This window comes from Gopherus evgoodei, chromosome 9 (assembly GCF_007399415.2).
Source record: "Gopherus evgoodei ecotype Sinaloan lineage chromosome 9, rGopEvg1_v1.p, whole genome shotgun sequence".
In the NCBI taxonomy this organism is placed as follows: Eukaryota; Metazoa; Chordata; order Testudines; family Testudinidae; genus Gopherus; species Gopherus evgoodei.
The window spans coordinates 30,302,913-30,315,641 of NC_044330.1; the positions used below are offsets into that span (position 1 = coordinate 30,302,913).

General features: G+C 40.9%; 2 protein-coding genes across 6 annotated transcripts in view; one reads left to right on the forward strand and one right to left on the reverse strand.

Moving 5' to 3' along the window:
• Nucleotides 1–991: 991 nt before the first annotated feature.
• ZIC1 (Zic family member 1) lies at nucleotides 992–5,303 on the reverse strand. Its single transcript, XM_030575651.1, has 3 exons — nucleotides 3,700–5,303; nucleotides 2,422–2,585; nucleotides 992–1,613 (listed from the first exon to the last, which is right to left on the reverse strand). Exons 1-3 carry the CDS (start codon nucleotides 4,673–4,675, stop codon nucleotides 1,416–1,418), a joined length of 1,338 nt encoding a protein of 445 aa, XP_030431511.1. The 5' UTR covers nucleotides 4,676–5,303; the 3' UTR covers nucleotides 992–1,415.
• A 405-nt stretch (nucleotides 5,304–5,708) lies between these two features.
• ZIC4 (Zic family member 4) overlaps nucleotides 5,709–12,729 on the forward strand; it is a 260,534-nt gene continuing 253,513 nt past the window's right edge. Inside the window, exons 1-2 of one of the 5 annotated variants that reach the window (XM_030575647.1) lie at nucleotides 5,709–5,981; nucleotides 11,726–11,810. In XM_030575647.1, coding sequence (XP_030431507.1) covers nucleotides 5,976–5,981; nucleotides 11,726–11,810 — 91 coding nt within the window. In that variant the 5' untranslated portion in view covers nucleotides 5,709–5,975. Of the gene's footprint in view, nucleotides 5,982–7,768; nucleotides 7,847–7,885; nucleotides 7,945–8,167; nucleotides 8,416–8,440; nucleotides 8,786–11,725; nucleotides 11,811–12,729 lie in introns of those variants that run through there. The other 4 variants (XM_030575646.1, XM_030575650.1, XM_030575648.1 and 1 more) reach the window with 4 other exon arrangements.

Below are 12,729 nucleotides of genomic sequence, written 5' to 3' on the forward strand. Positions count from 1 at the left end.
GCAACTAAAATAATCCTCTTTTAAATCTCCTAATATGTGTTATCCGAATTAATTTAATTTAGGGACACAGTACATCCAGATTCATTTGTAATGTTGTAGTATAGAAAGGAACTTTCTTGTACAATTCATCCACATTAATATGTATGTAGCATATGCAATCTATTTCTGTTATTTTTATGGTTGTTATTCTATGTCTGCAAAGGTCATTTAAATTATACTGCGGCCGAAAATTTGTTTCATAAATTTTGATATAAATACTAATTACACACTATACTAATGCCAGCAGGGATCCTTTCATTTATCACATTTATATCACCGTCGCTGCTTTACTGATGACATAATGGAAAGCAGTGAAAAAAACTGGTACTGTTTTATTCTAAGATATTAAAACTAGCTGAAGTTGCAGCAGGTTGACTGAGTGAATAAGAATTCCTATCACGATTCATGGGATTTAAGAATCTTTAATAAGGTACGAAATGTTACCAAACAGTTCTGTAAACTAAATTTTACATACCAATTCTTCTAGCCATAAATATTGAATATCTGTAACATGTATAACCGGACCTTTACATGCGGATAAATATGGAAATTAGGATTTATATACATTATGTTACTGTATTTGCCAAAAGCAATGGACAGATATAGTTTATATCTTTTTAATATCACTTTACATAAACAAATGTAACAGTTTGACACGTAGATCCAGGCTTTCACTATACGAATTTTTTGACAGGACATTGTAACAACATTTTACTGCACTAGTTAGACTGGACTTTGGGACGAAATGTTTGCACTTTATACAAAAAAAGCACATTAATACCAATAATATTCTGTTAGATCGACGTTTAGACTGTAATAATACAAAGTAATTCACATTTTGGTACACATTTACTAGAACATTCTTGCCATTCAGTACAAATAGTTGAATTTCTACCTCCTCCCTCTTCCCCCCACCTCCCCCACCCTCCATCTCACCCACCCTCGCCCCCCTTCCCTCACATATATGCAAAGACCACAGTTCCACATATCCCCTTATTCAACTTGCGATATGACTATTTACAAAATCAAACAGTACATTTTAAGCTAATAATTCTGTATTTACATTTAAAAAAAGCCGCTGCCCAAGGAGACATGCAATTTGAGACCTCTAATCAGTGGTTCCAGTCCAGCCCTACACATTTGGCATTTGGCCTGGTAACCTTGTCCTCTCATGCACTCTACTAACCCCTTTGCCTACCAAGCCTTTGAACAAAACAAAACAAAACAAAACAGAAAAAGATTCTTCATTTTATTCGGTCCTGGGTCTACTGGCAGCTTTTGATTTATTTATGTATTTATTTGCTTTCGAAGTGTTCATTAATTTTGGAGTCTTTTAAATAGGGTTTTTGTTTGTTTGTTGTTTGTTTGTTTTTGTTTTAAACGTACCATTCGTTAAAATTTGATGTAAGCGTGCTGTGGCTGGACGTGTGATGGACTGCTGAAGAGGAGGGGGATAAGGAGCTTGTGGTCTGGTTTTCTGTAGATGGAGACACGATTGTTGGGGGCGTTGAGGATTCATAGCCTGAGCTGGCGGCGGGAGAAGGCTGGGACCCCTGGGAGGATGACTCATGGACCTGCAAAATAAATACGTACATAAATAGATAACGAAAGGGTTTTTTTTTAAGTGTAGTTATTAGTTCGATAATCATATCGAACTCTAGAACCCCTTCCTCGTCCTCCTCTCCTCCTTCCAAACAGGGAACCTCTGAGCTGAATTCACAAGTTAGCCTTGAAACGCTACAGATCGTAATTTTAAGACAAAGTCTGAGGGAAAACATCGCATCGCTAATACTGCAGATTGGTAGTATCCCAGAAACACGCACGACTCGGGCGGTATGGCTAAACAGTCCGTTTGCGAATATCTTGTCAGGCACTAGCATGTAAGGCAAATGCGGCCCTAGTACATAAAAGGGAGCGGATCTGCTAGAATTTGGCTTTAAAAGAAACCAGGAGTTCCCCTTGCTTGCGTCCCTTCTATATGCCCATCATTGAGACTTCTACTAGAAGTCTGCACTAAAGCAGTGCACCCAGAAAAGCCCTAACCGGGCTACTCCCCTGTAAGACGCTTATAACGTAAATAACTGAGCTCACGGACAGTCAGCAGCGAAACGCTATCTGCCCTTGAGCAAAACAAACAGTGGTTGTTTAAACCTTTCTGTAGTAAAAACATTATTGGCCAGGTTGCCCTTGTCTTTTCCAATTTCCTGTCCACAGATCACTTTAAAATATGCTTCTTTGCAACCACCCAGCTACATAGATAGTCAACACATTTCACTTTTTAAGTCTCCCATCCTGTGTCAGTAGAAGCATTGTAAATCAGCAATAAAACGTCAGGGATAAAGGCGAGATAACATCACATAAAACAATGCAACATCAGTTTACCTTCATGTGTTTTCTGAGGGAACTTGGGTGAGTGTAGGACTTATCGCACATTTTGCAGAGATAGGGTTTGTCAGAAGTGTGCACATGCATATGCTTTTTGCGGTCGCTGCTATTTGCAAAGCGCCTGTCACAGCCCTCGAATTCACACTTAAATGGTTTTTCGCCTATTACAGAAAAAATGATCTGATTAGAGAAACTGTATTTTCTAGGATTAATCAATATTTTTATGGCTATTATTAAATTACCAGACAGAAGGATCGTGGTCAATTTAATTACTTGTAACTTTCCAACTTAAAAATGCTGAATCTCAGAGCCTTGTTTTCTTCCATTTTTAAAAAATCGTTCAATCGTTGTACAAGGCATATTTCTGAAGAGTTTTAATTTCACACTATTTACATTCTTTCTAGGATAGCTTCATTTTCACTTCTCAGCTCCTGGCATATCTGGCTCGCTATAATGCTGGCAGCGATACATCAGTCGTTATAGCACTTATACGCAAGCCTTGGTGCCTAGTTTCTGCTTTAATGGCTCATTCTCGTGATATTTTGCCTACCCACCTCATACCCAGTCCCTATATTTTCGTACAATATTGGATATTATTACGACGGGTGCTTGTGATTCTTACACTGGATTAAAAGCTACCAACGTCGTCTTGAATCATGTGCTAAAATCACTCTTCATATTATTTGGAAAAAATGTACAACAGTAAAAGCAGGAAGAGACGCATATATATTTTTTTATATAAGTATTGAGGTTAGGGACGTTTTTACTGATCCCAGCTGGTTTCTAATACTACAATACTAGATTAACACTTTAGGTTCAGATTACTTAAAATTACTCCATGTAATTAAATATTTACAAATACATGAATTACAAAGAGGAGACGAATTGGCTGACTGTATGTTTAGCACAATTTCTCATTGTAATACAATCAAAACTGCCGACTACCAATTAATTAAAACCTATAAATTTAACAAGTCAGGTTGCTGCTATTTTTCTTTCACGATTGTATTTCTGCAGCAAATTATCTCTCTCTCTCTATTTTTCATAAAGGTTGGGGGAAATAATTTTCTTAATGAGTTGATTTTGAAATTAACTTCTCACGCTGCCTCTTTTAAAAAGTAATCTCGTACATTTTACATACAGTTTTTCAGAAAACAAGTCACCATATCCAGTGTTTTCCCCCCTCCCCCATCCACACCACCATTTATTTTGCTGGAAGAGCTTGACTCTTTTATCTGCAGAAAGAAATCTAGAGAGAAGGTTACTGTACTGTACCTGTGTGAGTTCTTTTGTGTATTTTGAGATTTTCTGATCTAGCAAACACTTTCCCACAGCCTGGGAAAGGGCAGGGGAAGGGTTTTTCACCGGTGTGGACTCTGATGTGATTTACAAGTTTATATTTGGCCTTGAAAGGTTTCCCCTCTCTTGGACACTCTTCCCAGAAACATATGTGATTGGACTGCTCGGGTCCTCCAACATGCTCCACTGTGACATGAGTCACCAGCTCGTGCATTGTGCTGAAAGTTTTGTTGCAGGACTTTTTGGGGTTTGACAATTGCTCGGGCTCAATCCACTTACAGATGAGTTCCTGCTTGATGGGCTGCCTCATGTAGCGAAAGAAGGCCCCTGCCCCATGGTGGGCTGCCATGTTCATGTTCATATGGCCGTAGCCGTGGAGCTGAGTGGATGCATAGTGCTCAGATCGGGGGCTAGTGACCTGGCCGTACTGATCTGGCCTCCCGTACATGTCTCCGGAGAAGCCCAGACGCATCTGCCCGTTCACCACGTTGGGAGAAGCGTGGCTCGCGGCTTGCTCGTGAAGCCCGGGGAAAAGAATGTGTCCTGCGGCATCAGTGTGTCCGTGGGGTCCAGCGAAGCTGCCCGCAGCCGAAGCGAAGAGGCTGTGCTGGGCGCTGGCCGCCGCCGCCTCGCCAAAACCCCGGTTGCGGAAGAGAAAGTCCCTGGTAGAGTTGAAGGCTGCGCTGGAGTAGGAGCTGACATGGGTCGGGTGGTGGTGGTGCCCCAGCGCCGCCGCCGCGTAGCCGGGTGCCTGCGAGGTGAAGGCGGTCTGGCCGGCCGAGGCCAGCTCGTGTGTGCTGGGGTTAATTTTAAAAGCGCCCATGCCGTCGGCGAAGGGGTTGATCCCCAGTCCCACTTCTCTGTCCGTTACATCGCCCGTGGAGTGGTGGCGAGACGATCCGAAGGTAGTGACTCCTATAGCGGGATACTGCGGTCCAGCATCCAGAAGCATCTTCCCACTCTCAGTGCAGCAACCCGGGTGGGGAAAAAACACGGAGGAGCAGCAGCAGCAGCAAAACCACCCTCTCTGGAAAGTCAGCGACAATCACCACCAAAGCAACCACATCAAAAACACCCCCGTCTGCATCAGCGCCCCGAAAGGAAACAAAAAGTGTGGGAGATCTCGCAGCTGCAAATGAGCAAGAAAGCTAGAATAAGACACATACATGCACAAAAACCCCACTGTCTCTCTGATGAGACTTTTCGGGGAGGTTTGAAGTGAGGAGGGAGGCCAGGGGGTAAAAAATAAACTGGCTGCAAGTAACAGTAATGGAGAGACCAACACACACGGCAGAAACAAAAAAAAATAAAAAATAAAAAACAAAAAAATCAACTCCCTTCAGTTATTTTTTAGCTATAGGAATGTTGCAAAGTGGCCGAGAGATTTTTCTCTTCTCTTCGAGCTCTCCACACTCTTCCTTCTCCCCCTCTCTCTCTCTCCTTTTTTTTTCGCCCTTTTTTTTTCGCTTTGCAAAAAAAAGGCGCAAATCATGCACAATATTGTCTTTTGCGGTTTATCTTCCTGGGGAGAAACTTTCACCTCCTCAGCCGGGCGGTGAACGCGAGACTGATAGCGGCAATCATTCCTGCAGATAAATGAATTGAAAAGACGACACCGTCCCCCCCCCTCCTTGATGAATGGGAGAAGGGGAGGAGCAACGTCAAGGCGGACGTGGGAGATCATTGGTTCCTGGCGACTCCCCCCTTCCCTTGCAACTCCCCACTTCTTCTCCAACTAAGGGCTCGCAAAGCCTCTGCTGTCTCCTGATTGGTTCGCCCGGCTCATCAATCCCAGGTATTGTGAAGCCCTTTGACATCCCTTTTGACAAACAGGGTTTCCAGGAGTAGCAACTTTTTGTTTTTTTGTTTTGTTTTGTTTTGTTTTTTATCAAGCCCAATATTTTTTGCACGCAAATATTTCAAACGTATATTTTTGTATGGGTGCTAAAATAATCTTAAACTCGATTATTGTTCTTCTTGTTATTATTTTTCCCTCTCCTCTATACTAATACTAATGATGATCACAATGATTTCCTGATTTTTTTTAACACTGCACAACTTTTTAGAGTTTGAAAAGGGAAGCCCTTTTGTGACTTGTTTCTTTTGAAGTTATCTTTTCTCCTTGTTTGTAACAAGTTCTCCAGAGTTTGTGCTGATTGGATTCGATTTTATTTTTAAACAACAGGCGTGATTTCTCTGGGTAACAGCCCATCAGTTTTCTGAAATAACTCTTGTTTTCTGCATCCATCAGAATGCAGGTGGGTGAGAACTCTTAACTTTCTACTTTTTATTGTTGTTTCCCCCCTTATTTCTTATTCTTTCCTCTCTTTTTTTTCCCGCGGGATCTCTTTCATTCAGGTAAAACTGTAAATTTCCCAAAGCTACATTGTTTCTTCTGTGCTTCATGAAGCTCCCGGAGACTTTTATTTTAAATTTATTTAAAATCCTCGATAGATAGGAGCAATGTAAATTTTCTGACATTCAAACCTTTTCTAGTTCACAAATCAGTCACCCTTGTCACAGTTATTGAAATTCCTCAACTTGCCACACCAGGACGGTGGAAAAAGCAGGCGGTGTCTTTGTTGCTGACCAGGCTTTTGATCGCCAGAGAAAATTTACTTACCTTCAGATGAGTGAGCAGAAAAAGAAATAACACTCCCTTTGATTTAGTTAGGAAAATGCAGACATTTGGATTCAGTGCAAACATACAACACTTGGTTGTTTTCTAGATGCAACCCTCGATTAACCTGTCTTTCCCCAGCTCAAAGTCTATTGAAAAACTGCGAATAGTTCCTTTTTGTTCTTGCTACAAAGAGTCATTGACTATATATTAAAATGATTGTTGAAAGGTATAAGTATGGTACTTAAAAGCAGAAAATCTTTGTGACTCAATCAATTAAGCTAAGCAACATTTGTACATTGTTTTAAACGATGCTCGGGCATAAAATATCAGATTTCATTTTACGGAGAACGTATATATATATTTTAAAATGGCAGATTATTTATTTACTCGGTCGCCTGCATATTCATTAGATCCAATTATTTCTAGTAACGAAAACACAAAAAGCTAGCTGAGAGTCGGAATCCTTCAATTTACCCTTTGTTCAGTACTTCATTTGGCTTTTTCGGAGCTAAATCTGAGCACCTCGAACTCTTATTCCTGAACAAAGAAACTTCTAAATCTTCAGCTGCAAATATAAAGGCGTTAGGAAGTAATCACTACTGCAAGTACTGGTGAAACCGATAAACATAGATATCGCTTGCATATTTCTCATTGTCATTATCAGGGCTGCACATTTAAAGCAATACAAACTGGCAGGTGATTTTTGTTGTTATTTTTTGTTTTTTCTTGTTTTTTTAAACAAATTTGAAATGCAGTGCTAAATACATCGCTGTACATTAGATGTATATGTAGTTTGCATGGATTCAGTCAATGAAAATGATTTTCAGCGCACTTTTATCCGGTAATTACCTTTGGATCTAGCACGTCTGAATAATTCCTGTTATTAGCTGGAGCTGCGTTTTTGCCCTAATTTTGTGAAATAAATGTGAAGAAATTACATTTACGATGACTTATGGCAACAGGTCTAAACCAACTACACGTGTGTATGTGTTCTTACATCTTTAAATGTATGTTATATTACCACGTATGTTTTCTGCTAAAAATAGCAGTGTACTCTATAAGGTTCTCTGGTGTGCTTAGACCGTAATGTAAATCTATAAGGCAGTGACACTAGGAGAGCAATCAACTAGATTGTCCATTCTTTAGACTACCTCCAAATTGCAAAGAAAACCAAATAATCTCAAATCCGTATAAAATATAACGGGAAGGCTGACAAGGGGATTTTTTTAGGAACCGTGTCTAAATATACAGAGTAAGAGTGAATGTTAAAAAAAAATAAGTTGTGGGTTGTAGAAGTTATCAAGTGGGATTTGCGGCTCGCTCTCTGCAGGAAACGAAAGCTGCTCCAGTTCAAAGCCACATGCACCAACTGTGACATATAAACCATTAAAATATCCTCCTGACGGCTCATTTCTGTTTCATCATACATTCCCTAACTGCTTCCAGAAAGCAAGAAAAGAAGAAATGAAGGATGACCGCCTCGCTGGAACCGCCAAAGAGGTGCTGTTTTGTTGTCTCTCTTTTCCACCCCCACCCCTTTTTGTCAGCCCAGAAATGATGTGCAGAAATGAGGGAATCTCTTCAACAGGTGGAGTGGGGTAAGTGAATTCGGGGGGGAGGCACGGGCAAGCAAGGAAAGTTCTTGGCACCCACTTACCCACAAGGGAACGGGCTAGACACCCACTCACCAACAGGGGCTTGGCAACCTCTCGCTCGCATGGGAAGTGGTTTGGCACCCACTCAGAAAAGGGACTGGCGCTCGTTCACCCACTGAGGAAGTGGCTTGGCATCTACTCACCCACGTGGGAAAAGGCTTGGCATACCTCGGCAAGGGGAAACAGCCCGGTACCTACTGGGACTGGGAAGGGGGCTTGATACCCACTTACCACTGGGCTAAGGGCAAGAGGCTCCTTCCCCCTCACAGGGCTGGATAGGGGACTTCTCTGCACCGTACAAAGGGGCTTCTTCTCCCCATAAGCTGGGATCCAGAGGCACCAGGGAAAGAGGCTTTTTCGCACCTACTGGAGAGGAGGAAGGGGCTTCTCTGCCTCAGCTCGGACAGAAAGAAGGTGACTTTCCGAGAAACACCACAGAAACACCGCTTCTGAGGAGGCAGCGCGGGGAAGGGTTCTGCGCACCCAACGGGAAGGAGAAAGAAGCTTCCCTCGCCTGCCTTCCCATCCCTCCCATGCGGATGGCGAAGGGGTTTCTTCCCCCTCACTGGGACAGGAGGGAAAAAAGATTCTCTGCACCCACTGCTGAGGAGCAGGAGACCGAGCCGGGCAAGGCTAGGGGAGAGGGATAGATAAATCAGCCCCAGTGAGAAGGCTGCTTGCTAAGGACAGTGGCTGCCGGGCAGCCACAAACAGCAGAACACTCGCTGTTTGAAGGGCTGAGACTGCACATTTCCAGGCGGATACACTCGGGGGCTGCCCAAATGTAAGCCCTGGATGGAGGGCGGTGGGGGGGGGGTTTGCTCCTTTCCCAAAGAGCAGCTCAGCCTTGCTTGGGGCTGCAGTAAAAAGGAAAGTATTTGCAGGAGGGAGGTACGGCAAGAGGAAGTCAGATTCTCCTCCTGGGTTTGTCGGTTGAGCATTCATTGGTATGGTGATGCTTTTCTGTCGCAGTTTCTTTTCTTTCTGAGCAGTGAAAGGGTTAACTGTCTCCTGGAAAAGGTCTAGTGGACAAGCTACTAGACTTCCGAGCTTTGACAATAGAAACCCCTAATTGAGAGCCTTCCTTGGGAAGGGCTGCCATCCCGGTTCCTCACTGACTGACCTGTTTATTTTGCTTGCACTGCCAAAAGGCAACCTCCTTCTTGTAACATTTCTCTTCGAAATCAACTCAAATCAAAAGAAACGCCTGCAGATTCCCTGTGCTACCCACACGCGTGCAAGGCGAGTGGTTTGGTAACTGATTGATGAGAAACGTTTGGGGTTTCGTGAATTAAAGGAAACTGGAGAGTTTGCAGAGAGGTGGTTCCTGCAAACAGACTCCCCTTGCATTCAGCTGTAAAACAAGTCCCCCTTGAGATCTGACAATGCCTCCAAACCGCGATCGACGTTGGGCGTTAATTTTCTTGCCTAGCGTTGGAAATGTAGTTAATCGGTTTGCGTAAGTGGTGAAGGCTAAAGCTCTTGAAGTCGCCGACTTTGGAAATACTCTAGAGTTTGACCTCTGACCTGCGACCGACAACATGTGCCAGACCCGGAGCATCCAGCACTATGCGTGGTTCCAGTGTCTAACCTGGGACAAATGTTTGCAGTTTCTTCTCTTTCCTCTCATTTTAATGATTAATCGTATTTGATCGCCCGCCCCCCCCCCGCTTTAATTCCATCTTTTATTTTTAATTATCTGCCCTGATTGTTCTATACACCCTTTGTTTTCCAGAATAGCTTGAATACTCATGAAATACGCTTAAAGGCCAAACCCCGGAGGAGAATCTCTCCTCCTTGGGAGATTCTATTTGAACAGTTTAGGCTTGTTGCTATCCTGAATCGTTCATATTAACTTATTTAAAAAGAACAAGATCCACTGAAATCTTGAAGGCAAACATTAAATCTTCATCCCATTTCCTTGAACAGGTGGGCTAAGTAAAGGTTTCCAGCGATGATAAATGGGGATGAAAAGACAGGTCTTTGTATCTGATATTATTTGCGGTGTGTGTATTAAGACTGCAATAACTCATAAAAGGAAACTTAAATTTTGCCCAGTATTCCAGAGATATGTTTGCTGTGGGCACTAGTTTTGATAAAACTGCTATTGCAGTAGTCTGCTGAATCAGAGCCATGTTTCAAATAATATTTGCTTACAGACTAACTAGTTTTAGTATGGAAGTGTTCCCTCAGCACCTTTGACCCGTATCAGAAGTCAAAGTTTTCTAGAGGTCAAATAACACACAGAGACACACATGTCACTAGAGATATAAGCATCAATTGCTCTGCAGTAAATTAACACCTCACAGAAGAACGTAACTATTGTTAAAATTTTGTAAGCAGAAAAGGCATAGGGTGAACACCTATTAGATTAGGCACGATTAACAGTTAGTCTTAACTTATGTCATGTTGATGACTGTTAACTAAGAATAATACATTTGAATCAATAGTTATAAAAAGGTTAGTGCTGTTCATCAAAATAATGGGACAATCTTTCTCCCTTTACTCAGCCAGAGGGACTACTCACGTGAGAAAGGCGCGAAGGATTAGAAGCCAGTTTTTTTTAACTAATATTTAGTTTCAAACAGAATGTCACATGGAGACCATTCAAATACTAAATACAGCACTTCATTACTTTGGTCAGGGTTCAACAAGTTAAACTCTTTTTTCCCTGGTTATTTGACTATTAAACTATTCTAACATTTCCAATTCTATGTCCTTACCAGTAAAGAACAAGTTTTAAAAGTCCACTCTGTAAAAGAGCAGCATTTATTGATTTATTTTAATAATCATGGGTGAAAGTTGGGAAGTATTGTTAAAGCTCCTGGATAGGTTTTATGGTTATCTTTATTCTCACACTAATTTTCATCCCAGTGGTTACAATCCTGAAGAGGAAGTAAAATTATTTTTTAAAAGATTGTGAATATCCATTATAGCTTCATGAGCAACTGTAAATGAGATCCTATTATTGGTATTAGTATTGCTTTTTTTGTACTTCCATCCTGGTATACTAAAGGAAAGCTCATATGATCGAAGTGATTTCAGATTCCTACTTCGTCTATAACATCATAAAGTATCTTTAAATTCAAACTTGCATTTAAAAGTTCAGAATCCTGATTCAAATATTGTACCGAAAATCAAGTAAGCATTCCCTATTATTCGTACTTCTCACTGCTACATTAAATAGGTACAAAGCTGTTTAAAAGTTACGGCGTGAGCAGTGACAGTGGTTAGTTTTACACAGAGAGAAGGAGTCGAAAATTATATACAGTGAAAAGTATCAACTTTGTAATATTAATCAATATTGATACAATTAAAAACGGAGACAACTTGGGCTGGAGTCTCGCAAACTGGACGAAATTTTTAGAAGTGAAAAGTACAGAATATATCCAAGTTGGTGGTAATTCGCCTTAAAGATGCACTGCCAGAAGGTGAATGCCAGATCAAAGCAGAGTTGAAAAGATGTCATTTCACAGATTTTTAAAAATCGACCAAAGAAACTTCATTACCCTTTAAAACATGTGCGAGCATTTTGGGAAAGCCTCCATTTTTACCTCTACAATATTTGAAGGGTCAAAGAAAGATTGAGTTCCATGAGTATTAGATGCCCTTTTCTTTTTAAAAATGTCTTCTTACATGATTCTCGAATCATACACTCAGATAACCATTTTATAACATATACACATATATTTAGTCTTAACTTTTCTCCCCTCTCCCCGAACAGGAACAAAGTCAGGAAATGAGACATAAGACTTCTCTGGTAATGAGGAAAAGAAAACGACTTTACAGAAACATCCTGGAAAAGTCAAGTAAGTTAAAATATGTCTTTTTTCAGTTCAAAGGAGACACTATTTTTTTCAGCTTAGTGTTTAACGTACTAGCATAAACACAAATCAGTGACACAACGCCCCATCAGCAGCTGCCTAATCCTGCTCAATGCCTATTCATTTGGAGGTTCTAGAATTAATATTTGACGCCTCTCTCATTGAAACAACAACCCCTGACCCTATGTGATTGCACTGTCACGTTATTCTATGACATATTCATCTTGAATTCATTTACGGACGATTTGATTGGAATGAGGTTTGACATGTATTGGATCCTATTAAAGCAGAAGACTTTGATCTTGTTGATGGGGTTTACATGATATGTATCATCTTTACCAGGGATAGCAGGCTTTCACAATGTGGTGGCTACCAAGCTTTAAGGAGTTAGTGACTGACATCTTATCTGACAGGAATACCTTAATCTTGAGGTATTGAATGATATATTCTATTTAAACTAAGCATATGATTTGGTTTATCTTGGGTACCTCTAGTTTCTAAAATGTGGAGAACACACACATATACAACCAAAGTGCCTTAATTTACCCCTTTGACTTCTGGATTTTCCACACACTCTAGAACACCCTGAAGCAAATTGATCTGACTAAAAGAAAAGAAAAATGAACTAGTAACAAAAGAGGAATATATTCGAATTTCATGAATTGTTCTCTTTTCCCTTTGAAAATTTCCCTTAGCAACTTCTCTCTAAACAATACCTCGTGACATGCATTTAAACAGTGTATCCAAATATTATTTTGCTGCAGTTATGTGTATCCCTTGCATCAGCTCTTAGTTTTAATTATTATTATTTCATCTCCGTCTTAAGACTTAGCATACTTATGACATTTGTAGCCCCAAATCCGATCTTAATTATCAAGGAATAGGTTCACATAACTCTTCTGTA